This window comes from Excalfactoria chinensis, chromosome 7 (genome assembly GCF_039878825.1).
Source record: "Excalfactoria chinensis isolate bCotChi1 chromosome 7, bCotChi1.hap2, whole genome shotgun sequence".
NCBI lineage: Eukaryota > Metazoa > Chordata > Aves > Galliformes > Phasianidae > Excalfactoria > Excalfactoria chinensis.
Window position 1 is genome coordinate 17,052,897 of NC_092831.1, and position 25,207 is coordinate 17,078,103.

General features: G+C 36.0%; 1 protein-coding gene across 1 annotated transcript in view; it reads right to left on the reverse strand.

Annotated features, from left to right (window-relative positions):
- Positions 1-479: 479 nt before the first annotated feature.
- LRP2 (LDL receptor related protein 2) overlaps positions 480-25,207 on the reverse strand; it is a 105,905-nt gene continuing 81,177 nt past the window's right edge. The window contains exons 56-80 of the mRNA XM_072341035.1: positions 24,486-24,682; positions 22,841-23,086; positions 22,187-22,315; positions 21,058-21,177; positions 20,404-20,520; positions 20,028-20,144; positions 19,408-19,545; positions 18,761-18,883; positions 18,173-18,301; positions 16,860-16,991; positions 15,860-15,991; positions 14,653-14,796; positions 13,829-13,994; positions 12,759-12,887; positions 11,744-11,964; positions 11,130-11,306; positions 10,284-10,403; positions 8,845-8,935; positions 7,916-7,983; positions 7,639-7,759; positions 5,697-5,826; positions 3,544-3,663; positions 3,347-3,454; positions 2,396-2,467; positions 480-1,944 (exon numbers count right to left, since the gene is read on the reverse strand). Of these exons, the coding sequence (XP_072197136.1) occupies positions 1,783-1,944; positions 2,396-2,467; positions 3,347-3,454; positions 3,544-3,663; positions 5,697-5,826; positions 7,639-7,759; positions 7,916-7,983; positions 8,845-8,935; positions 10,284-10,403; positions 11,130-11,306; positions 11,744-11,964; positions 12,759-12,887; positions 13,829-13,994; positions 14,653-14,796; positions 15,860-15,991; positions 16,860-16,991; positions 18,173-18,301; positions 18,761-18,883; positions 19,408-19,545; positions 20,028-20,144; positions 20,404-20,520; positions 21,058-21,177; positions 22,187-22,315; positions 22,841-23,086; positions 24,486-24,682 (3,409 nt within the window). The 3' untranslated portion in view covers positions 480-1,782. The remainder of the gene's footprint in view (positions 1,945-2,395; positions 2,468-3,346; positions 3,455-3,543; positions 3,664-5,696; positions 5,827-7,638; positions 7,760-7,915; positions 7,984-8,844; positions 8,936-10,283; positions 10,404-11,129; positions 11,307-11,743; positions 11,965-12,758; positions 12,888-13,828; positions 13,995-14,652; positions 14,797-15,859; positions 15,992-16,859; positions 16,992-18,172; positions 18,302-18,760; positions 18,884-19,407; positions 19,546-20,027; positions 20,145-20,403; positions 20,521-21,057; positions 21,178-22,186; positions 22,316-22,840; positions 23,087-24,485; positions 24,683-25,207) is intronic.

Genomic DNA, 25,207 nt, shown 5'->3' on the forward strand with positions numbered 1-25,207 from the left:
ACATTGAGGGATTATTAGTTCCTTCCTTAACAAGAGCAACCTGCCTTCAAAAGGAAATCTTTCTCACTGCCCTTCAGAGATACGTATGTTGTGTTCCCAATTCTAAAGGATTTTTCTACGTTCAAGCAGTCAGATATAGTATCAGACTAACATTTCGGTTGCTTATGTCTATACTACCTTAATAACCAGTTTCCTGCAATCAATTGTAAGATATTCCTGTTTCAAGGGCCAGTTTATTTAACATATGTATGTAAGGAAGCAGTGATAAAATATTAGTGATTTTATATAAAAAAAAACAAAACTCTAAACAGTTGTGTAAAGTTATAAGCTATTCTTACTTGAATTTACCTAAAGCAAGATTGTTTTCATCTCAGGGTGCATAGAAGTCTCCGCAGTGGCAAAATCCATACAGCATTAACAAAAAGTTATGGAATAGGGATATGATAAAATAATACATTTATTAAATTTATTCAGCAGCATTATTTTCCAGTAGTCTTTTCTAATCAAAGTACATTACAAAATAATTAGAAGCATTCTAATTAGAAATAGCATGTGTTTTGAGAACTTAGTCGTAAAGCAATCAAATAGTAGAAGTCTCAATGATCTTAATTTAGAAATCTTTAAATAATGTGAGTAACTAGTTAGGAATGCTACATGTTCCTTTAGTGGTACTCAGAGTTTCCTCAAACAGTTCACACTGTGGAAATTACCTTGGCTAATTAATAGAAAAACTGGTAAGACATACAGTATATGCTGACAGAAGGTTATGAAAATAAGCAGATTAACTACAAAGACCGCATTAGTAGAAATTGTTTCCCTTTCTATTAATGTCCACCTCTGGAAATAAATAGTCAATAAAATTAAATTTTCACATTAAAATACCTCAATCATTTCTGAAATGAAGCAGTATCTTTTGTATTTTGCTTTTTGGAAATAAGCTATTACAGAATCTAGCTACTTCTTTTAGTAGTACAAAAAACTTCCAGAGACTCCAGCAAGAACAGTGCTATTTCACTGATGTACAGGAGAGAATCTCATTAAATTAAGTACTCAGGACATTAAAATCTAAATCCTTCAAATCTTTTAAAGAACACTATTAATTGAGTGGTTTTAATTGGATCCTAGTAGAAAAGTATGTCTAATGCATTGTTTTATCCCAGGCAGTTAAAACATTATAAGAATAACACTCTGCACAGATAGCTATTCAGCTATGAATGACGCTGCATTGACTTTTCCATCTTTTAACTCAAGACTCAAGATAAACAGAGACACTCATTTCTACATCCAGCAGACTATAAAAATAGGTGGTAAGGATGCCCAGAGCACCAGTAGAAGTTTTAAAAGGTATTGTTATAAATATATATGCAAAAGATCCTGTAAATCAGTAATGCTCCTATACTCACCTTGTTTGTATTTTTAGTTTAAGCCCCTATATAATGACTTTACCCCTATATTTATGCAACCAATTCCATACAGATTTCTACTAGCAAAAAAACCCAAGATAATCTTTGAAAAATTTACAAATTTACAATATATTTATAACATTACTTTCAGACAGGTTCAGTGCAAAGATATACATATAGTACACCATGATACTTGTTCATAAAAATAGTAATTGGCATTTGTCAAAAAACAAGGCATAGTTTCAACATACATCTCCAGCCACCGACTAGAAGATGTATATATTTTTATAAAGCATTTGAATGTGAACCTTACTCTTCTGTTTATAAAAAATATATGTGCAAATGGATGTGTCTCATTTTCCCTAAATCAGTTACCTACTTATACAACAGAGTCCTCTTTAACAAGATTGGCGGTGTCTTTAAATGTATCCTCTGTTGCTGTATAAGCTAATGGCTGGTCTCTCTTCAGAGTAATCTTGGGAGGCAGTGAAGGAGAGGAAGGAGGTACGTTTTCTGTGTCCTGTTTTTGTTCCTTTTCCATCTGAAACAATAATCATAAAATCCAAGTTTACATTCTAGTATAAAGAACATTCAATCTCAACTTTCAGAAATATTAACTAAACATCCAAATATTTCACTGAGTGGTACGTTAATTCTGCAAATCATCACCTACAAATTCAAATACTTATTTCACCTCAGAAGGTTCCACTGAGGAAATACTTACACAAAACTTACTCTGCACACTGGGACTTCTGTTTTAATGGCTATTGTTAGTCTAGCAATTGCAATGGTTATTGTTAGACTAACTTCACTAGTCTAAACGTGCACACATGCTGAGTGTCTGCTGAGCACTGCATTCTTCACAAAGTTTGCTAATTTTTCTCAAAACCACATCAGATCCATCTTGACCTGGGTAGGAATTTGTGTCAGTTCACTTAAAAGTCTAGCAGTGCATTAGCAGAAAAATAGCATAATACAATACTAAGCAGTACCTCCGCATATATTGGGTTTTCAAAATTAGTGTTTTGTTTCATTTTTCTCTTGAAGAAACTCCACTTTGATTCCTGAAATATAAAAATTAGAGCTTTAGACATATTTTCTCACCATTTCTCAGCAAAATGCCAGCACAATTGATAGAATTCACTGGAACTGACTGCTAACTTGGTGATTTCAGCTGGATGTTCTCACACTGCTGTGGCATAATTTTAATTAATTGTACTCCTTTAAATATCCTAATGCCTGCTCTGACTGCAGAGACTCATCACAAAAGCCACCTGAAATGGTCATTTACACCACAATTCTATACTCAGCTTCTATTTTCTCACTAGACAACTGGCCTCACTACATTATCCAATAGACATTCCTAGCAAAGGAAAAAAAAAAAAGATAAATTCTGGTTTTTATTGTCAAATAATCAAAGTAAACTTTTAGTCACACTGTACTTCCACATTCCAGGCTACCTCTTTTAAATGCATGTCATGTTATTCAAATGATGTCTCAATTAGAGTACTCTGGCTTTTATTATTGATTGTGTTTATCTACTTGAAAGAGCATCACGACATCAAATATCTTATAATCACTTCTGCTGGGAAACAGTGACAATTTGAAGCCTTACATTACAATTTTCTGACTAGTAACTGCTCTCAAAATGGAGCACAGCAGACAGTGAAAGGAAATCCTGTATTCCAGTCTTGGTATTTTGGTGAGCCAGTCTGGGTTTTTTTTTTCTCGACAAATCCTTACTGTGTGCCCATGGCCATTCTCTACTTGCATTCCTTTCCTCTCACTTCCTGATCAGCTTGAAAATAATTTAAATAGTTAGTTGCCCTTCATACGCTGCACATGCCAACTGGATGGCACTATTTACATAGAACAGAAACTGTACTGCAGTTTCCCTCGCAATTCAACTTCTCTGATTTCAAGCACAACATCCATAGAACTACCTGTGGCGTGTCTGTACTTGGAGGAGGTTCTTTTGGCCTAGCAGATACTTCAGAGGCATACACAGGATTTTCAAAATTTTCATTTTCCACGCTACCAGCTCCTGTTACCTGGAAGAGAAAAAGGCAATTCATCTCTTCAAAGAAAAGAAGGTTGTAAGAAGAACAAAATTTGAAAGGCAAGATTAAGTTTCTCTTACTTGTGTTGGCTGAATGACCGTAACTTCACTGGTTCTACCAGCTCCACTATCTCTGGTTGCATACATTGGATTTTCAAATGTGATTGGCTGTTTCCCTGACTCTACTGCAAAGTCTTCATTCTTTAGAGAGGAAAAAAAAAAAAAAGGGGGGGGGGGGGGGGGGAAAGAAAAGAAATAAAAAAGGCAGTAACTCCAGCACAGCAAACATCTCCACACATCTCCACCACACTCCCAGGAATGACCTTATAATCAAATTCTTCACTTCAGAGAAACATTCGTGCTTACCTTCACATAGGGATTAACAAAATCTAGCATCTACTTAAAGTATAATGTCAAATTTACTATGTTTGTTTTTTACTCTCTGACTTAATAGCACAGACCATGCTGTGCTTCAGCATTACTCCAACTTCTAGCTGTGTGTTTATATATATATACACACACACACAGTTGACTAATTGATTCAGCGTAATTTATAATGGAGAAACATGACTCCCATAAATCACAACTTCAGTAGGTAGGAATTATCAAAAGAAGCATAATTCAAAAATAAATATTTCATTTTAGAGGCTTCAGACTGACCAACAAATTATCAAGCAGCATCTGAATTAGAAAAGGATTAATTCATTTTACAAGTATTTAGTACCACACAGGCATAGTCACCCAGGGCTAGTCAGTCAAGCACTAACAGCTACAATGGTAACGAAACCAGTACAAAATCCTACCCAGGCTCAGTTAACCTGCTAGCTGTCACAGCCCCATTGCAGGAATAACAGCAAGCAAAACAAGAAGAGTACTTCAGCAAGTTCTCTAAATCTGCCTCATTTCCACAAGCAAATGACCCACAGCAAAAAGTTCCACACCTGTGCTATTTCTCTACCTCACAACTGCCTCTCTCAACTTAGGCTAGATTGGCTAAGAAAAGTAACATTGAAAAACATCCCTCTGACATGCACTTACATATAAGCAACATTACAAATTTAGAAAATACATCCTACAATTCTTTGCTGCCATAAACCAAACTCTTTGAGTTATTTTCCCAGTAAAGTACTATTTTATCTTATTTTTTGAAAGATTGAATATATAGAGTGAATTAATGCCACTGAAGTAGAAATATAGCTTATACCCAGACCTGGATGTTACAAGCAAGCTAAAAACCGCATCAGCTGGACTTCAGTATATGTCAACATTAGGCTAGAAAACTGTAAAGTACCATGAAGCTTCTCCATACATGAAAAGTCCCTGATGTAATATGCAAGCCTAGAACTATTTTCCAGAATTTACTGAAACATTCACATAGTTGTTTCATTACAAAAGCTGCTTAGTTCTAACAATCAGAGTGCTTCTTTGTCTGGAAAAAGGTCATATACACATATTATAAGCTTGTCTTCACTAGCTGTTTCATTTCATTTTATTGTCAGTTACATTTGAAATTTAACATTAAAAACTGAGAGAGTTTCCAATGTAAACTCTACTATTCAAACATGCTTGAGACTTGTTTAGTAGAAGGAGAAACCTTTTGAGCATTGAACATACTGTAGTAAACTGGGGAATATTTTCTTCCATAGGAAAACTATACAGAAACACCAGGATGTGCTATTTCTCAGATATGCACAACAACATATGGATGAAATAAGAGTTACACTTGATGATGTCCTCAAAACTCTTAAACCTGATTTGTTTGAACTCACTAAAATAAGAAACAGACTAAGTATACAAATTGCTGTGATAAGTAGTATACTCTGTGGTTAGTCCTGAGTTTCACCTCTGAATTTTCCAGCATACAATCAGAATTTGAAAAATACATATTTACCTGTTTTACAGAACACAAAGGCCCTCAAGAAGTTTCTCCCTGCAATATTTTTATCTATTTCATTCTCTGCATTCACTCAGAATAAGCTGAACTAGTAAAGCAGATAACGGGCTTCATTCCTACTGTATAAATCTTGAGAAATGGCAGTCACATTATTTTGAAGAACAGTCTGCATTTGTCCTTGTTTTCAGTTTATAAAAATCTATTTCAGAAAATTATCTTTCACCGTTCTTTTTTTTTTCTTGAAGACATTTATCATCTCACCATGTTTTTTACACAAAATACTTCCCTCTGTCAGCTATAAATGATACTGAAAGACAAGTATTTCAGAACTAAATCTTACCATTTGCATTGCTCTGTCTATAGCAGAGTCCCCTTCAAAAACAGAACCTCCTATGTCCATGCTTACATCTGTACCGGATCGGAAAGTTACCCCATTGCCATTTTCAGTTGATTTTACAAGACTGCTTAAGCTACAAAAAAAGGAACATATTATACAGAGAAGAAGTTTATAAAACAGTTTCTTATAGTTATTCTTCTAACCATATTTATCGCGTGGAATTTTCACTGGCTATTAGCAAGCTAATGAGAGCATTATAATTTATCTGCCTGCATTAGTTCAGCAGTTATTCTAACCTGTTACCTCATTCAGAACCCCATTCAGAATTACATATCTTCATATGTGCTTATGTACACAGCAAACAGGCTCAAGAAGTTACATTTTGACTACTCTCACTTCAATATTCATCTACAGACAAATGTGCTCAGAATTTCAAATTAATTGAAACTGAAAAAATGAATGGCATACAAATTTGTGGATACAATTCCAATATCACGTTTACTGAAAGCGCTTATGCAAATCATGAAGATAACTACAGAACTGTAGATGCAAATGTTCAATCTGCATATAGGTTTACAGTGATCACAAGAACACATTAAGTTTGTATAAAAAATACTGGAAATGGAGCCGGTGCTTTGTGTGTAGCGTTGTATTCCTAGGAACCAGCTAATACAATTTTTATAAGCTTAAGTCTAGGATTCTCATACATGGACATATCCTGATTTAGGGGTAACAGCTATAGCCTTAGTAAACTGCAGTTAACATATGCATTAACCACTTAATGAGGAGCTTAACAGTGGTTGCACAATGGTATATTTGCAAGAGAAATGAAAACTGTGAATCAAACCTCACAGACAAATATATATATATGTATATATATATATATATGTATATATGTATGTATAAACACATACACACACACACTCTCTCCATTTCCCGTGGCCTCCTTTATATGAGAAGTGTAGCTCAACAATGAATTTTGACCAGATTCACACTAGAATCCTACTTGCTCACTGCCTGATGATGTTGAAAATTTCCTTTCAGCAAAGCAAGAAGTAGGGAATTTCACTGCACAGTTCAAAGACATCTGACAAACTCTTCATCCTACAGGGTTAATTTGCATGAAAATTTTGCCCCAATTTAACTACAGGAATTCATAAATAAATTTAACTTGTTTGGTATACTAAGTGCAGTATATATATATATAACTGCACTGAAGAAACAACTGTAACTACATCTGCATTCCTGATTACAATCACACTATCACTCTGATTTAAGAGTTAGTACTGTGAAACCTGTGCAAAGATGTAGCTTTATACTTCTACGAACACCTAATTGGCTTAGAGCTAAATATAAAATTTTAAGCATCACATCGTGACATCTTTTTGTCATTTGAGGCCATTGCAAATGGCCTTCATCTTCCTTCAATTTAAAGCATCAAATATTTTAAAATTACATTTCACAAGGCCGGTTTTTGCTGCATACTGAGACTGTCAGAACAGCAAGAACCTACAAAATGCACAAATATCTCATGCCCTGGAAACAAAGTTCACTGCAACTTCCCCCTGTGTTTTTAAACAGTTGCAGAACTCTACCATCAATGTTATAAAGATCACTTTACCAGACGGAATAGTGTTTTCTGACACAATTTTACAGACATCCGTAACTATAACCTTCTGCATTCTTTTGTACTGAATATCCAGTACCAGATCAAGTAAACTGATTTCAACATTGCTCCTTATTTTAAAAGTAATTCAGAATGTAGAAGAGTTTGACAACAGTTCTTTGTCCACTGCTAGAAATCAAAAATTCAGTGAAATTGCTGCAACACTGCTTTGGCCATATTCCAGCAAATAAGGCACATGGCAAACAAACTAGATTTTTCAGAAACATTTGGGCACAAATATATTCTTGGTACTCAGTTATGAAAGTCTTTGAAACATACCTTGGTAGTTTAGGAAGCGCTGGTAAAATGGAGCCTGTCCGTCTGTAGTTAAAGAAGCCTCCAACCGCTAACACTCCAATTATTACGATTAGTATGACTGTCAACAGCACTGCTACTGCTGCTACCAAAGACAGAAGAATAAGCAAACATTCAAGTGAGAAAGACGCACGTACAAGAGTTCAGTGAACCATAAGCTTATCCTTCCACAGGTATCATTGTGAGGTATTACACATTACTTAAGTCAAAACATTAAGTGTAATATACACTTGAAACTTACTCGTTCCAGGAGGCACTCCCTTTGACAATCCTATTTCACAATAATCTCCCGTGTAGCCATAAGAGCATCTGTAAACATAAGTAGAACAGCTGGCTTTTACTTAGTACAGAACCTCAGCTTCATTATTATATTCTTTAATATGTATATCCATGTATGGGGAATTGGTAATCACAGCCTGAACCTCTGATTAATCAGCTGAGGCAAGTGTTGGTCAGCTGTGGGAGCACAGGTGAGAGTAATTGAGCTGTGCTCCCAGAAGGGGTGGAGCTTGACTCCAACTCCTCCAGACCTCATTTAAGGGCTGACCACTACTAAGGCAGCATCTCTTGGAGACTGCTCCCTGGTGAAGATTGCCTCAGCATTTCCCAGCAAAGGCATTCACATCGGTGAGTTTTTTCCTCATAAAGAATCTTTTGAATATCTGTCACCACCTTTGTTACCATCGTTATGTCATTCTACCATACAATCCACTTATCATAAATTAACTCTGTACTTTAAGTAATGTTTCACTGACTGTGAAGAAAATATGTCTGCTTAGAATTAAAAGTGGAAATAAAAACTGCTGAGTCAGAGAACTAGTCACTGAAGTCAAATGACTTAGTTTCATTGTAACATTGGTGGCACCTAGTGGCTGTTTCAAGCTGTACTTACTAAACCTTACTTCTCCATTAAAATTTCTTGGCATAACCTTTTGCTAGCATCCATAGAGGTTTGCCTTTCTGACGTTTTCTCCCAAACATATGCCATTTTAGATTGCTTGTTTACTGATATTTTTACACTTGCACGTTTTTCTGTGATTGTTACAAACATGCTATTGCCAAACCATGATATTTATTGAAGCAATTCCATCACATTTAAAAGCCTTGAATTGATTGTGCATAACTAAATGAACATAATCTGACCCTAAACTACCATAGCAACCCACTCACTTGCATTTTGGAAGACCACTTTCATCTATATAGCACGTTCCTCCATACATGCATCTGCATGCTGGTGGCATTGTGGGAGGGGTTTCAATAGCTGCAAAAATTGAAAGCCAGATGTGTTATCAGAACACCTTCAGCAAAATAAGTAATACCATAAATCATTTCATTTATACAGAACTTACATACACAAACTTACAGGCTACTTTTCAGCAGCTTTATATGTTTTGTTGTATTTCTGCCAAATTTATTTTAATTGAAGCAAAAACTGTTATCAGAAAGTAAGGGCTTATTCAATAAAAGTGTACAGAAGCAACTCAAAAGTTGTATGCGCCATCACTTTTGTTTGCCAAATCAATGCAGACCACTATCCTTCAAGGCTTTCTATTCAGAAAGCTGCAATACTTCACCTCCTCCTCAAACTCTTTGATCCAAGCAGCCGGAAGTTATACAGAGAGAGCTGGCAAGCTGCCATGTATTTACTTATCTAGAAAACCAGTGGCTGGAAGCACATTCACAGCAAGTACTAGCAAATGCAATCAACAGTGTTACTTATTGTAATCTGCATTGTATACTTCCACTCACTATTACATCAGCTTACTAGCATTTTCTCTGCAGCTTGCATTTTGTGGCAACAGAAAGCAGCATCACTTATCAAGAAAATGCAAGTAAGAGGAAAGGCTGTGTAAATGCAGAAAGAAAATAATTCAGAGAACTGGAAAAGATCCTTGATATAATGTTATAAGCTTAACTACTTAGAGAGATGTTGCAAGGACAAAGACATTTTGGTTACCGTTCATGCCATTGTAAGCTAGGAGTGCTAAAGAAACAGAAATCCTGCACTGGTATGCTTTCTTTTTGGGAAAGGCAGAGTAATTCTATTTTACTGGTGCTTTTGGATGCACTATGGGGACTCTACTGCTCTGTAACCATCAAGCACTAGTCTCTAGCACTTAAAAGCTGTCCAGTATATGATTATCTGTAAGTTATCTCTGTCCATGCTGTGAGACCCGTAAGCTTTGATTCCAGTTTCTAACATACACTATTATACTGATCATGCAAATAGCTTGTACAGAATTATCAACACAAGCCATTTTATTTAATCACAGTTTGTCAGAAAATCTCTAATTCTGAAATGAATGCATTTGGAAAATATGTACTTCTAAATCTTAAAAACATTTCAAAACTGTGGCCAATTTTGCAGCTGAGTCTGGACATTCAAGTGGTATTTCTATATTTTACAAATCATAGCCAAAGAGTACATGTGAAGTACATGTACTGACCACAAAACACAGACAGCTGAAAATAAAAGCCTTATTTCCTGACTTAGAGCAGATGTTTTTATCAGTCATATCATCCCTCTATATTTCTAACTCAGTAGTGCACTTGTATTCTTAAGGCAAAACTTTCTTTGCTTTTATTTTCAGTTTCACAAATTATTTTACCTGCATCACACTCTGTGCTGCTGCCTTCTACAAACCGAGTCCCTTGAGGACAAGCGCAGGTGTATCCTCCTGGTCTCAACAAACAGAGATGGCTGCAGACATCTTTACAAGGATTAGGCACTGAAAGATAAAAAATGTGGTAGAGGAAGATGAAGAAAAGTTCAGCAGCTCAGGCACATCTCAGTTACTGAAATAAAGCAGGGTACTGCATAGTCAGTAATGTATCATCAATACAACGTACCAGAAATCAAAACAAGTCTAAATACGTTTTTTTTTAGAACAACTGATGCCTCAACACTACATTTTTATCAAAGCCTTCTGTCTGACTTTTCTTACATTCTTCCTAAGTAAAAGAGCACAGTACCAGGACGTGAAGAAACAGAACACTTCTGAGCAACAGGAAGCCTTTTCTTTCTGGAAGCTAAAACATCTTTGAAGAGGTGCATGCTGGATGTTCTTCTGAATAACTCCTGTGTGATTACTGCAGACATGTCATAGTTAAAACAGCTCCCTTGGGGCAACAGTAAGTGGCCAGTAATTTGTATATTTTTGGGATAAATTCATATTGTGACTGCCATATCAAACAGTTCCAAGATGAATGTAAGAACGGAAAGGACAGGGCTGTGACCTATTAGTAATAGACTCTGAAGATCAGCGCATGCTATTTCACTGCTGATTTCATTTTATGTAGAAAATACTTACCAGACTCTCATTTTTTGTTTTCAGAAATAAAATCACAAGCTGATTGACATGTTATCAGAAGGTTACTAAGCTCTTTGAAAACAACAATACCAACTTTCAATTGTCACAGAAATGAATGGCTTATCCAGGTTGCTAATTACCTACCTGACTGATTGTATCTATGCTGGTGATAGATGCGCACTTGAGTAAGCCATGGATTCACAGTCAGCACTTTCACCTTGTCTCCATTTCCAAATTTATCTTTTTTCCAGACTTCTCCTCGTTCTTTAGCTATCCAATATAAATGGCCTTCAAAGACATCAAGGCTGTATGGACTGCCTACTTCTCAAAAGAGCCAAATAGTATAATGTCAGCAAGCAAATCTCTTGCAAAAACAATACAACTGTTATTCTTTAACCAAACCTGTCATTTAATCCTTTCTCTTCAAGACATTCATAGCAGAAGATAAATATCATCACAAGACTCATCACCTCACAGAACTGATATCTGCAAGCTGCTTATTAATATATATTAAAAGCACAAGAAACTAATTTTCCATCTTGTCCCTATGCTGGTCACGTACTCTTGGGTTATCTGGGTTCCAGGCATTGTGAACTTTGAACCTGGTGTGCTACATATCCCTGCATAATGGAGGAGAAAATACTACCTAGACTTGTTCTTTGAAAAGCTCTTGAAAATCTAGCCCACATGTGCAAACTAAGTGCTTGTTAAGCACACATCTTGGTTACTATTGCGTGAGTTTCACAATAAATTCTTACCTCCATGTAATACTATGGTTCTGTCTGTCCCGTCATGTCTCATAGATTCAATAATATTTTCTTTGGAATCGCTCCAATAGATCCTATCATTGTTCAAATAATCAATAGAAAGACCTGTTGGCCAGCCAAGGTCTTCAGAGACCAAAGTTCGTCTTTGCTGTCCATCCATCCAGGCACATTCAATCTTGGGATGCCTTCCCCAGTCAGTCCAGTACATAAGCCTGAAAGAACACAACCAGAATTCAAATTAATTCAGAATTAGCCACAGTCATACATTAGAATTTAATAGAACCAGTCAGTCATGAAATATAAAGCTGCTCAGCAGCAGACTATGTTTTGTAGCTGCAATTAGTAAGGTCCCACCAAGGTCATGGAATAAGCATGTTACAAGTACAAAAGATAAAGATGTTTGCATCTCATGTCCTGATTTGGAGAAAAAGTGGTTTCAATGACAATTTCTCATTCTCAGTGGAAGAAAAATGAGCGAATATTTTGAGCACTCATCAGTTGAGATAAAGCCAGAGACCAAATGACTTCAAGGAACTATGTCACTTTACTCCAGCTTAGAAGTACATATCACAATGTCCTGAGATCCATCATCAAATACAAAACGCCCCAAGAACGGCTGTTTAACATTCCAGTACATTTACACTGTTTTTCACTGAAAGACACTACTTCTCCACTACCTGAAGTCAGTAAAAACAGCTTCGCATCCATTTCCCTACGTCAGTAGTAATATAGAAGTTTATACAGAAATGTGGTGAGAACACAGCATTATAGAAAGGAATTTTTTATTTGGTCTGTCTACTGTTATATCATCAATGCAAGTAACTGTATGAAATCTAATCCTAAAATGTATTTCCATGGATATAAATTTCCTAATAAAAAGAAAAACCTGAATTTAATCAGGAAAATATACCTTTAACTCTTTCCTGTAAAGTTTATCATTGTGATTTTTCATTTTTTTTACTGAGTGACATTGAAAATAATTCTGGGAAGTCCTCTAGTAACTTACCCACGTTTTGGATTGACAGCAATAGCTGCTGGTTGATCCAGAAGAGAAAAGATAAGCCATTTTCTGTACCGCCCATCTAATTTTGCCACCTCTATTCGATTAGTCCCTGCATCAGTCCAGTAAAGATGTCTAAAATACAGAAATCAAAACATTTCAAAAGTAAATGGCTTACACTTGAGAGAGAAATAATTTAAAAAAAATTTAAAGCTACACCAAAAATCGAACAAAATCAGTGAAACGAATATGTATGGATTACACCTGAAAATTTTCACCATCAACACGAACATCCTGATACCATCAACATCAGATTTAAACTTAGAGTTAACTTAAAGTTATGCCCAACTTTCTTTGAATTTTTCTCCATGGGAGAAAAAAAGAGGAACAATCTCATCATTTCTAGAATTAATTAAGAAAAACAAACCTAAAAAAACAACAACAACAAAAACAAACAAAAAAAAAACAAACAAAAAAACCAAACAACAACAACAACAAAAAAAACAAACAAAAAAAAAACACTTGCCATATTTTAGCTTGAAGAACAGTCACAACCAAAAGAGGAAGGGAAAAAAAACAGTCTTTCTTTCAGGCACAATTACAGAAACATAATCATTTTCTGAGAACACACATAAAAATCATCACACTTCAGAGCATCATTGCTTTGGGACTAGCACAGATAGCGCAAGGGCAGTAAAAAATGAGAAAAGAGAAAATTAACTCTATTACAAGACTGGGAAGATCTGCTTTCAACAGTAGTGAAAACTTGTTTTCAAGTTTACCCGAGTCCTCAAAAAAGAATCCATCTGTCACAAAAGGTAGCATATTATCACTAACTGACACAAAACTGCCACTTATGGAACAATGCAAGAGAATGCATGGTGCCATCCTCAACATGTATTTCACATATTAACCTGCTGTCTGGGCAAAGAGAGCTAAAAGCCTTTGGACTACCTTCAAACCAAATATCTTGAAACAGAGAATTCATAAGGAAAATAAAAGTGGATTTTGCACTTCCTGTCAGATCCTTATCATGTTAAGTATACAACATTTTACTAGCATTTCAGTACACTCACCTTCCAACCCAGTCAACAGCTAAGCCATCGGGATTAACTATGTATCTGAGATTCAAGTCAACTTCTTTTGTAGGATTGTTTCCACTGCTGTCAAAGGTGGGCAGATAAGCACGTTTGATGGCTCCAAACTGAGAACCCTGTGCCAGAATGCTGAAGTATACAATACCTTAAAAAACAACAACAAAAAGATATTTTTTAGGGTCTAGTTATTCAGAATTCTTTGAAAATTCTTATTTTTCAGCGGCTCTTACATCAAGATACTATTTCCAATTTTTTATTCATAAGAATGCAGAATTTTTTGTTCAACTAAGCCATGTACATTGTGTTAGCAGTCAAACTGTCATCATAGTTGGCTCATGCACCTAAAATCATCTTGACATAGATTATAAGGAAATGCACATCACGTTTCTCAAGAATACAGTACCTCAACTTTGAAACTTACGCACAGGACACTGTGTAGTTTAGCTCAGTTTTCACAGGACTTGAATCAGGTTTGGGGACCCCCAGAAGAAAGGGGGCTTGTTCATAGCAATCCTTTACTAATGCATAATTGTAAGAAGTATCAATTCCACAGCTGAATTCATACCAAAACAAAAGGAAAACAGAACAAAAACTATATAAAATCAAAGTAAAGAATTAAAAGGAACCACACTGACGCTGAAGAACAAGTAGAATAGAATAGGCACATTCAAACAAGATCTGTCCAATTAGTTTATCTACTTTGATTTTGATTTCCAACATAAATTAAATACCTATGACACAAAAATATGTCTTTCTCAACTATTCACTGCATGGCTGAGTACTGATTTTCTACACATACTCACTCAGGCCTATCCCTTCAGGGTCCCAGTCATAATCCAGAGCTTGGACACGCTCCTGGTTATCAATATAGTCAGAGTACTGTTCTGAAGAGAGATTATATCTTCGAATGCGCACATTATCTGGCAGCAGCAACAATGGAGGATTACCTAGACAAATGATAATTAATTTTTCTCATGTGCATTTATTTTCAGGGAAAAAAAAATCATTTATTGTCAAAACTAAATTGGAGTTTTAACAATTTCTCTCTAAATAAGAAAGTAGAAGGGACACAGCTCTGCTTCTGAAGCTTCGGAGCTTTCAAACTACTCAAGTTAGCAGCTGCCTTAGTTCTTCTATCTGTTTCAGAAGAACGCTCTTCTTTGTGGCCACATATTAATTTCGGTTTAGCTTCAACGCTCCACGGGGGTATGAGTCCCACCTGGCTCACTGTGCTTGTCAGGAATTTTAACTGTACAGCCTTTTTTTTTAATCACAATGTCCTGCTGGAAGCCACGGACTTGGATCCTAGGCCTTCTTCCAGAGAAGTCCTCTTACATTAATCATATCTACATAGAAGAACTTCAGGCACAAGCAATTTCATATGGTTCTCAGCTACAATCATATTATCTTCTGTCACTGAGCCCTGAAAATTTCTAGATTTGTAGAATGCCTAGATACTTCTTCCTATGGAAAAGGTATTTCAAGAACTAGATTTCAGATACTAGCACATACAGAGGTAAAAATATCATATCATAGAATTGTAGAACAGCCTGGGTTGGAAAAGACCTCAAAGACCATCTAGTTTCAACCCCCCTGCCATGGGCAGGGTCACCAACCACTAGACCAGGCTGCCCAGAGACACATCCAGACTGGCCTTGAATGCCTCCAGGGATGGGACATCCACAACCTCTCTGGGCAACCTGCTCTTCATCTTTCTTGTGCTGGATGCCCCAGGCTTGGACACAGTACTCCAGATGGGGCCTCACAAGAGCTGAGTAGAGGGGGAGAAATCCACAAGGTCATCCAGTATCTCTTAAAGCTGTTACACTGTAAGTAATTACCTAAATACAGAATTGTTTCAGCATTTTATATAATACTATTGTGCTGTCATTTTGTCTTTTTTTCCTACAACTCTGTACTACTGTTCTATTATTATTAGCTGCTGCTCCAACTCTCTATCTGTTCTTGCTCTTTGCAGGTAGCAATCAATCTTGCTGTTGCTTAACATACCATTAGCTGCACACTGTTTCCCTTGCTGATCACCTACAGACTTGAAGCCATCTGCACAAAAACATTCATAGCTTCCTTTGGAATTTTTGCAGTCCTGAGTGCACGTTCCAAAGATCTCACATTCATTGATATCTGTAAAGAGAAGATAAAAAGATTTTATTCTCTTTCTTCCACAACTTGGTCATCTTTACTCTATTAAGCAGTACATTTACCCTTTTCCCCATAGATCAGTGATGTAATAAATGATCTTCAACATCAATATCAGTTATCTAAAAGAACTCCAGCTCCCGCTTATCAGATTACTTTTCAGACACACTTTTTATCACACGTTTGTGTTAAATCTGCCTCATCTCTTGTCTTTCTTTGGTGAACTACAATGAGGTGCAAGAGCAAAACCTTCTAGAAATGGTGAAACAAAAAGAAACTGTATCAGCAGGAAGGATTAAGAAGAATGGCCTTGGACCACGTTTAATAAAACTACAAATCATCCATCATATCTGGGATCAACAAACAGAAGCAATCCCATCAGAACATACTGAAATGGTAAACATGTTGGTGGTCATGCAACATAGTACCTTCAATGGCCTCTGTGTAAACTCCTCACAATATTTAATCTGCATATAATCTAGGCAAAAAAACTGCATGAGTTTTTACTGAGAACAGTACAACATGAGAATTGTACCCTCCAATAAGTCTTCTTTCAATAAGGAAAAATAAAAGCATATTTCTGTTCCTTGGTCTGCAAAAATACAACTAAATGTATACACAGAAAAGCAAAAACAAAACCACAGCCAGTAAAAGATTAGAACAAATCTGAACAAGCCTTTGTTGAATGACGTGCATGTTAGCAGAATGATTAAGCAGCAAAATGGTTTAAGTAGCATCTGGTAAACATATGAACATCCTGTTATAATGCAAGAATAAGTAGGCATATAGAAAGATGAAGTGATAGATCATTGAACACTTGTCAGTGAGAAGATGTTTAGAAGACAGAAAATACCATCACAGGAGTTTCGGTTATTTTCACTGGCCTTATAACCTGGCCTACAAGAACAGATAAAGCCTCCTTCATTCAAGTTGGTACAGTTATGCTCACAGATATTTTCTGCACAAGTTCGTTCTGTTCCAGGATCTGAAAATAACACAAATTAGACATTTATAACCAAAAAATAAAGCAATAAGGAAGTCATAATTTTGATCACTGTCTATATGAACACTGTCACTGAAAATAGCTTTATTTTCCTAAGCAAAATCTAATTAATGTGAACATCTTTTCTCTCTAAGGTGTAAGTAACTTACAGAGCACAGTAAGCACCAGTCAAAAGTCAACTAAGAATAGTTTCACCTCTAGAAGCAGGTGATTAGGGTCAGGATAATATCTATAATCAACCATGCTCAACTCCTCAACAGTATCTTCAGCAACTGCAGAATCTGTTTAACAAACTTGACTACCTCCTAGCTTGGCCAATATGCTTCTTATCTATTCTTTCCTTATCATCTAAGCAAAAAGTTACCATACAGGGCACAGACAGCTCACTCATTTAAAGCCTTCTGAAGTCAATATAGATCACTGCGTAGAATGAATGCACTACTCTTTGAGACATGCCCATAATGGAAAAGGCAAGTGAAGTATGATAGATAATCTATGACAGATAGAAGATTGTATTCTTCTCAGAGTACATACAAAATTACATTGATTTTTCCATACTTCACAAATATAGAAAGCTTTTCCATATTCAGATACACTGCATGTAAATAGGAAAGGAGTAATATATGTTTATTGACAGAACATAAGATACTAAGACGTTACATTTTGCTATCTCACTTGTAACATATACATCCCAGTGCTAATTTAAACACCTCAATTCAGTGTAGAAACATAAACTTATTGTACAAACACAAAAAGCTCTTCTCACAACATCTCAGGTTTTTGATGTTGGGAACATTATGAATGTTAACATCTGACCTGCATTTGCATCTATTCACAAATGTAGAATGCTGAATGTCAGGAGCTGCCTGATTTTCATTGTTTCACATTATTTCTGTATTTTTATATTTTCATCAAGTCACTGCACTAGGTTATATTACCTAAAGACAATTAGAAATGTATGGGGAACAGAGAAATCAGCACTGAATTTCTTATGGCTTTCCCTCAAGGAAGTTAAAAAATGATATTGTAATGACTAATCAGATTAAACCCCTCACAGACTAATTCAACATTAATACTTCCTACTGTTCTATCCAAGAAACATGCACTGTTCCTGAAATGTTTCTTTTAATAGGACTGAAATTTCGTATTCTATTATTACTTACTGCAGCCAATTTCATCAAAATGGTCTCCACAGTCATCATAATTGTCACAGACATCATGTAGAGGAATACAATTTCCATTACTACACTTGAATTCTTCAGTTGTACAAGGTCTTGGGGTTGGTTCTCTACCTACAGTTGAGAAGATAATCAGTCTTGTATCACAAGTTCAGTTATACAGAACCAAGAGACAGCACTATTACACATTTCTAGTGAGGAAGGCTGATGCAATTTGGTAAAATAATGACTAGGGTCTCTCATCTATCACATTCTTATAATACAACCAAACTTTTTCTTCTTTCTTACTTTAAAAGGACTTTATTGTAAATAAATTTAGGTAAAGTTCATAATAGAATTTTATTTCAAAAATCATATTCTGTACTTTTCAGGCAAACAGTTGCTTAATTTTGCAACTTATATGGGGAGCTGTGAACACAGTACCAGCAATAATAGTTCACATTATTTCATATTAAGAACCAGTTTTCATATACTTATGTTTGATTTCGACATTTCTGATGGTCTTCAGCACTATTAAGCACACTGCAATTACTGAATTTCCTATTTGCTGCCAAATTCTGTGTGTGTACATACAGTGTTCCTCCTTCTCATCACTTCCATCTCCACAGTCATCCTCCTGGTTGCACAGCTCATGACTATATATACAGCGATTGTTTTCACATCGGAAACGGAATGGAGATTCACAAGAAATATCCACTGAAAAGAGAGATTAAGTCAGTCACATTGATAACCTCACACCATTGAGTCACAAGATATCCTGATCAGTTTTAATCTGTAACACTGAAACATCTCATATATTATAAAATGCACAATGGGGGCATTCAAAAGAACATTTTCTCTACACTTTGGTGATCATATGTCAGGGCACTATGTATTTTTTTGTCAGAAGACAGTACATGATCTTTGACCAAAGGGATATCCTATGACTACATATAACACCAAGGTTGCTAGATTTGTTTATAAGTAAGCTGACAGAACACTCAGCATGCTAATTAAGTGGTCACACACATTTAGAGGAACATTTTGACTCTATTTACAAGACTCACCTTTGAGAATATACATTATCTGAATTATAACTTTAAAGGCCAACTTATGCCTTTATTTTAACCATCCCACTTGAAAATATAAAGTACCATCCTTACTCTTTGTTATACTCCTCCAATTATAATTACATATTTTATTCTACATGTTTACATTTTGATATACATTTCCTCTCTTACAGCAAAGGTGCAGTTCTTCATCAGAGTCATCTCCACAGTCATTATCACCATCGCATTTCCAGTATGGCTGGATACAGACATGGTTTTTACATTCAAACATCATGGGTGGACAGTATGTACCATTAGGATACCGTGTTGCTGAAAAATATAAAATTATTATGACATTATTATTAACTGTTGTAATACAAATACTTGGGTATTTCTTCACTGAAGATCAATAGAAAGAAGGAATCAATAGATAGAAGCTACCCACTCATTTGAACATTATGAAATCCCATTCTGTTACAAAACCTTGTAAGAATACAGGTCAATTGGAAACAGTGGACTTAGCAGTGTAAGTGGGATAGTCAAGAATTTTAATTCAATAGTATCTACCTTCTGTTGGACCTGGGAAACATACTGATTTCCTAGCAGTACAACTGTGCTTACAATTAATGTAAGAGAAGGCAACCTACATTAAAAAGCCAATCAAGAACATTATTCTCTTCAACTTCTACTGACATTATCTGCTGCTGAAGATTCAGTACCTCTAAGGAGACATTTCATGTAAAGAGACAGTAAAGTGCATCTGTTTCTGGAAGTAAGCTCAATGTGCAGCAATTGCAAAACTTGAAACTCACGGCAAGTTATTTCATCAGAGAAATCGAGGCAGTCCGCACTTCCATCACATCTGAAGCGCTCTGCAACACAGTGCCCACTATTACACTGGAAATAACCTGGGTGGCAGGTCCTCAGCTCTGAAAAGATTCACAAGCAACTGTTGAAATGTCTGTTCATTCAAATCCTATTAAGTGTTCAGCTTTAGAGAACATCATCCTACAGATGCAACATCCCAGACCACTAAAACTGAGATAAGTGCAACTTTTGGTGAAACAACTGAAGTGATACAGTCAATGTTACTCCATTAAAGATGCTTTGAATAAAACATATCAGAAAACTTACAAATTTAGAAATAAAGTGTGAACATGTAAGAGGCAGCATCCAGACAATACACACCACAGTCACGTTCATCTGAATTGTCTTCACAGTCGTCATCATGATCACAGACCCAGCGGGAAGGAATGCAACGCAAATTGTCACAACGGTATTCACTTTCTGTGCATTCACGAGGACCTTCATTTAAAATGAAAGTACAAATTTACCAGTTTTCTCAGCTGTGGATTTAAATATCCACAAATGCCTTACTAAACCAGACAAGAGCAGTACTACCTGACAATATAATATTAACTAAAACTGAATAATATTGTAACAGCTTTTCCCCATACTCTCTGCATTTTGTTCCTCATTGCATGGAAAAAAACTTATCACAAACTTAGATAGGAGTAATCTGCATTTCAAATCAGGAAAAAGTAAGCAAGGTTAACTCCTTATAAAACTATGCGCTCCTACATTTGCAGAATTAAGATGTCATTTCCTAGCAGAAAATGGGAATTTATCTTACAGCGATGACTAGCTTTACCTGCTTTTTTTTATTGATCAGAAATGCTTCTTTGAGACATCGTTATGATAATTCAGCAAAGAAAATATAGACTATGAAGTAAAACTACCAAATGATTGCAATTGAGATCTGTCTGCCACATTCTCATAAGAAACAAAGGGCTAGTTAAGTCAAAAGCTAGACTACATTGTTAGAGCAAAAAAAGAACTCACTGCAGTTATGCTCATCAGACTGATCTCCACAGTCATTATCTCCATCACACTTCCAGCGCAGTGGGATACACCGATGATTGTCACAACGGAAATCTCCAGAAGGACTGCAAGTCATCTCCTCTGCAGCATAAACCATTTGCAAAAAACACAAGACCAGCACATATTAGTATAATCTTTGGATGAGATGAAAAACACCAAAGATAACGGAAGTAGATAGAGACACTTGCATCAAAAATTGGGCCAAATGACAAAAGTGATTAAGAAGCAGCTGAAGTAACCATATAGAAGTGAGGTGGAGAAACAAAAAAATAAATTTAATGCTATCAAAGGAAAAGAATGATTGCTCCTTACCACGCCACTATTCCAGTATGAAAGATTCTAATAAACCTGACCCTCTATATCCTGATTACAAAGGAACAACTCTACCCACAAAGGAGAAACTTACTAAATTAACAGCTACTAAAATATATGGATTGTATTACTCTACTAATAATGAGCCCAAAGAAAGAAAAGCATTTCTGAATGAAGGAGTGTGTTTTGTGGTGATGTGCTTTTTCACAATTATTTCTACAAGCAGAGAACAACAATTGCAATTCTGTCCTCATAGAGTGCTATAACTTTGAGTCTTTTCTGATCTTGATACAGAGATCTGATTTCCCAACAAACTTCTATGAAAGCTTATGAGTGGTTTCAACACAAATGTAAGAGTCTGGGAAAGTATTATTATACTTCCCAAGCTAATGGTTTCAGGAATACAGGAGTTACATAAACACAGAACACAGTGACACTTAGTCTATAATAGCTGAGCTCAAGTAAAAATATTTCCTGTTTCATTTGATGACACGTAAATCAAAATAATATGATCCTGGTCTTCAGAGCTTGTAAATACATGACCTGCACAATGAATCCCTGAACACAGAAGTTTTCCTAAAGACATGTAACTACCAGTGTAATTACATGATATTAATTAAAAAAAAAAATAAATAAATAAACAAAACAAAAACAACAACAACAAAAACAAACAACAGATTCATTATTATTGAAAAGATGTTCAGAAAACCAAGATGTTTATAAATTGAAATCTTTTTGGTATAAATTATGTTGAAGGTATCTTCTTTTCCAGACATACCACAGCCTTGTTCATCACTATTGTCTCTGCAGTCATCATTCCCATTGCACACTGCCCACAATGGTATGCAGCGATAGTTGGTTCTACAGCTGAATTCTGTGTGGTTGTCACAACGATAAGCAGGACCCACTGCAACACAGGAAGAAATTGTTAGCCAGGAAACTGATCTTGCCATTCTGCCTTACAAAACTGGTTACAATTTATAGTCAATACTTCCTACTACTGAACTTTCATGACATATTTTGGCTCTCCATAAAAAGCATGACATAGACCATACTCCAAAGCGGAACAAGGTAGAAATTGATGAACTGGTATTTGCTGTTTCTGTGCAGGTAATATAGGTACATAATATTTTGTAAAAATGATTTTTAAGGACCAAGTAAATGACACTGCTAGCCTGAAGGAGGTTACTGTGAGATACTCTCCATTCTTGGTAAGCAAGTCAACATAATTAAGCGTCCTCATTTGCAAGAATGATAAAGCAGTGAATTATCACACAGAAGCTATGTTTTCTAGTACTCTTCTTCTATGTCAGCAACTATCTTGAAGGAAATATTTATTTCCATTTAATTTTCAATCTCAGGAAAATTAAGTAATGCAGTCTGCTCTGCTTTTGCTGCACCACTAGGCAGCTTACTACAGCTAAATACTTACTGCATTCATGGAATGGCTCATCAGAGTTATCACCACAATCATCATCCACATCACACTTCCAGGACTCTGGGATGCAGCGGCCATTGTTACATTTAAATTGGCCTGGGGGACAGGTCCTACTCGCACAGTGAGTAATATCTTCATCCGAGTTGTCACCACAGTCATCCTCTCTATCACACTGCCAGGCCTCTGGGATGCATCGCTTATTGGCACATTGCCACTGATGAGTTTCACACTGGTGATTAGCTGAAAGAATACAAATTGGATATTAGGATACTGAAACTTACAGGAATAATCTGCTGCAGCAGTATTACCACAATTGGGCATTTATCATGTCTACACTTCCTTTTTTTTGGTCAACAAATATCTAAATTATCAGAATCTACTTGCCCAGTTGAGGTACAGATTATTTCTAATGCTACAGGGTGCATTTCCCACAAGCTCGCTTACTCTCTAAGTTTTTCTAGGAATGAGACAGTACTATCCTCCTAAAAAAGAAGGGACTAAACCCAGTATTCAAATATGATAGAGGCACAGGCTCCCATCCACTAAGGACAGAAGTGATATTCTGCCTCTAGCCATGCTATCAACTTAGATTCATTTTACTTGACACACTTGGTTCCTCTAAGCTATGAAAAAACAGGCTAGGAAACAAAAATTTGTGCTAATGACAGCTCCACAATCTGTAAATGTACAACTCTACCGTACTGCTATTTCACAGATACTGAAAAATTCTTCAAAAGGAAGCAATACATCATGATTTCCACATATTTTCTAAACTAAAAGATTCTATTTCCATGCACAAGATGAAGAACAGAAGGAGATATACAGACTCAAACTGACTTTGAAGTGTACCTAGTACATAAAAAACAGTGACACATTATGCAGCTGCCAAATATATACTTCAAATAATCCTTTGTGCCATATTTAAGAATTTAGCTATTTCAAACTCACATAAAATTGGAATTTCATATAATTCCATCATTGTTAGAAACACTTTGCTAATGAGTGGCAATGAAACTACCAATTACACAACCACACTGATGTTTTCCTCCATATTACTATGCTCACAACTGCCAGAAATACATTATTTACAAGTAGAAGACTACCAATGCACTTTTTAATTTAGATGTAAGTACATGGAATAAGGTTTCTAAGGCAACAACATTTTTCCACAAGCATAATTAGGCTCTACTGCCAAAATACTACCATCACAAACAGCTCTCCAAAACAGTCTTCCTACATGTGCTGGGTTTTGTGCAACACAGAGTGTGAAATAATTTTGTCTTGTCATGCAAAGCTCAAAAATACGCGAAAAAGTGAGCACACCTACAGGCAGATCAGGAAGACTTAGATTACTAATACAGATCATGGATTTACACTAGATAAATCAGAATGCATCCTATTTCCAGTGCAAATATGAGTCACAGTCATAAGAAATATTTACTTTTTGTGTGTTTTTAATCTCTTTAGCTTTCTTCTGCACTGAGATAAATTACTCTCATAGGTGCAAGACTAGACAATTAGGACCTGTACCTCTCTACGCACCATTTTCACCTGCGAAAACGGGATAAAGATAACAATATATTTTGTTTGCATGGTCTGTACTGGCAAAACTCACTTAAAATTATTACTGGTAACATACCACAAAGTACAGGGTCTTCATCTGATCTGTCATGACAGTCTGACTGGGTATTACATAAGAAATGTGGACTTGTGCAGTTCCCATCATTACACTGGAACTGACCAACAGGGCAGTATCGGTGTGGACAGGTAGGGGGCTCATCAGAGCCATCTCGACAGTCCCTCTGCCCATCACATTTCCACCAGATAGGAATGCACCTACAAAGAGAGAATAATGTTTTCTTTGTTGAGAAGTGTCTCTACAGATAAAACAAACAAAAAACCAAACAAACAACAAAAAAAAAAACAACATCCTTTCATGGCACAGAACAGTCTTGTCTCAGTCTAATTTCTTGAAACTATCAAGACAAATTGAAATTCATCTCTTCTGCTTCATGTGTCACATGCTAACAAATTACGCCATTAGACTCACTCTAGAAACAGATGATACTGGCTGACCTCTAAAAGGTGTTCATAGTACATTCATAAGGACCGAATTTTAATGTGTATTTGTGGTAACATCTCTCAGCTTTTGAAATCAATCTTCATTTACATTTTTTTTATCAGGTAATGTATTAATAATTCATTTGTTTAGCACAAGAATTTCATGAGAGATCATCATTGTAACAGTGTTTCAAAAGGTCACCCTAGAAGAACAACATCTCAAGCTCCAGAGTGATACAGTGTCAGCACAGAAGCTCTTTGACTACATTCCTCACCTTCCTCTGCAGCTATATCAGAGAA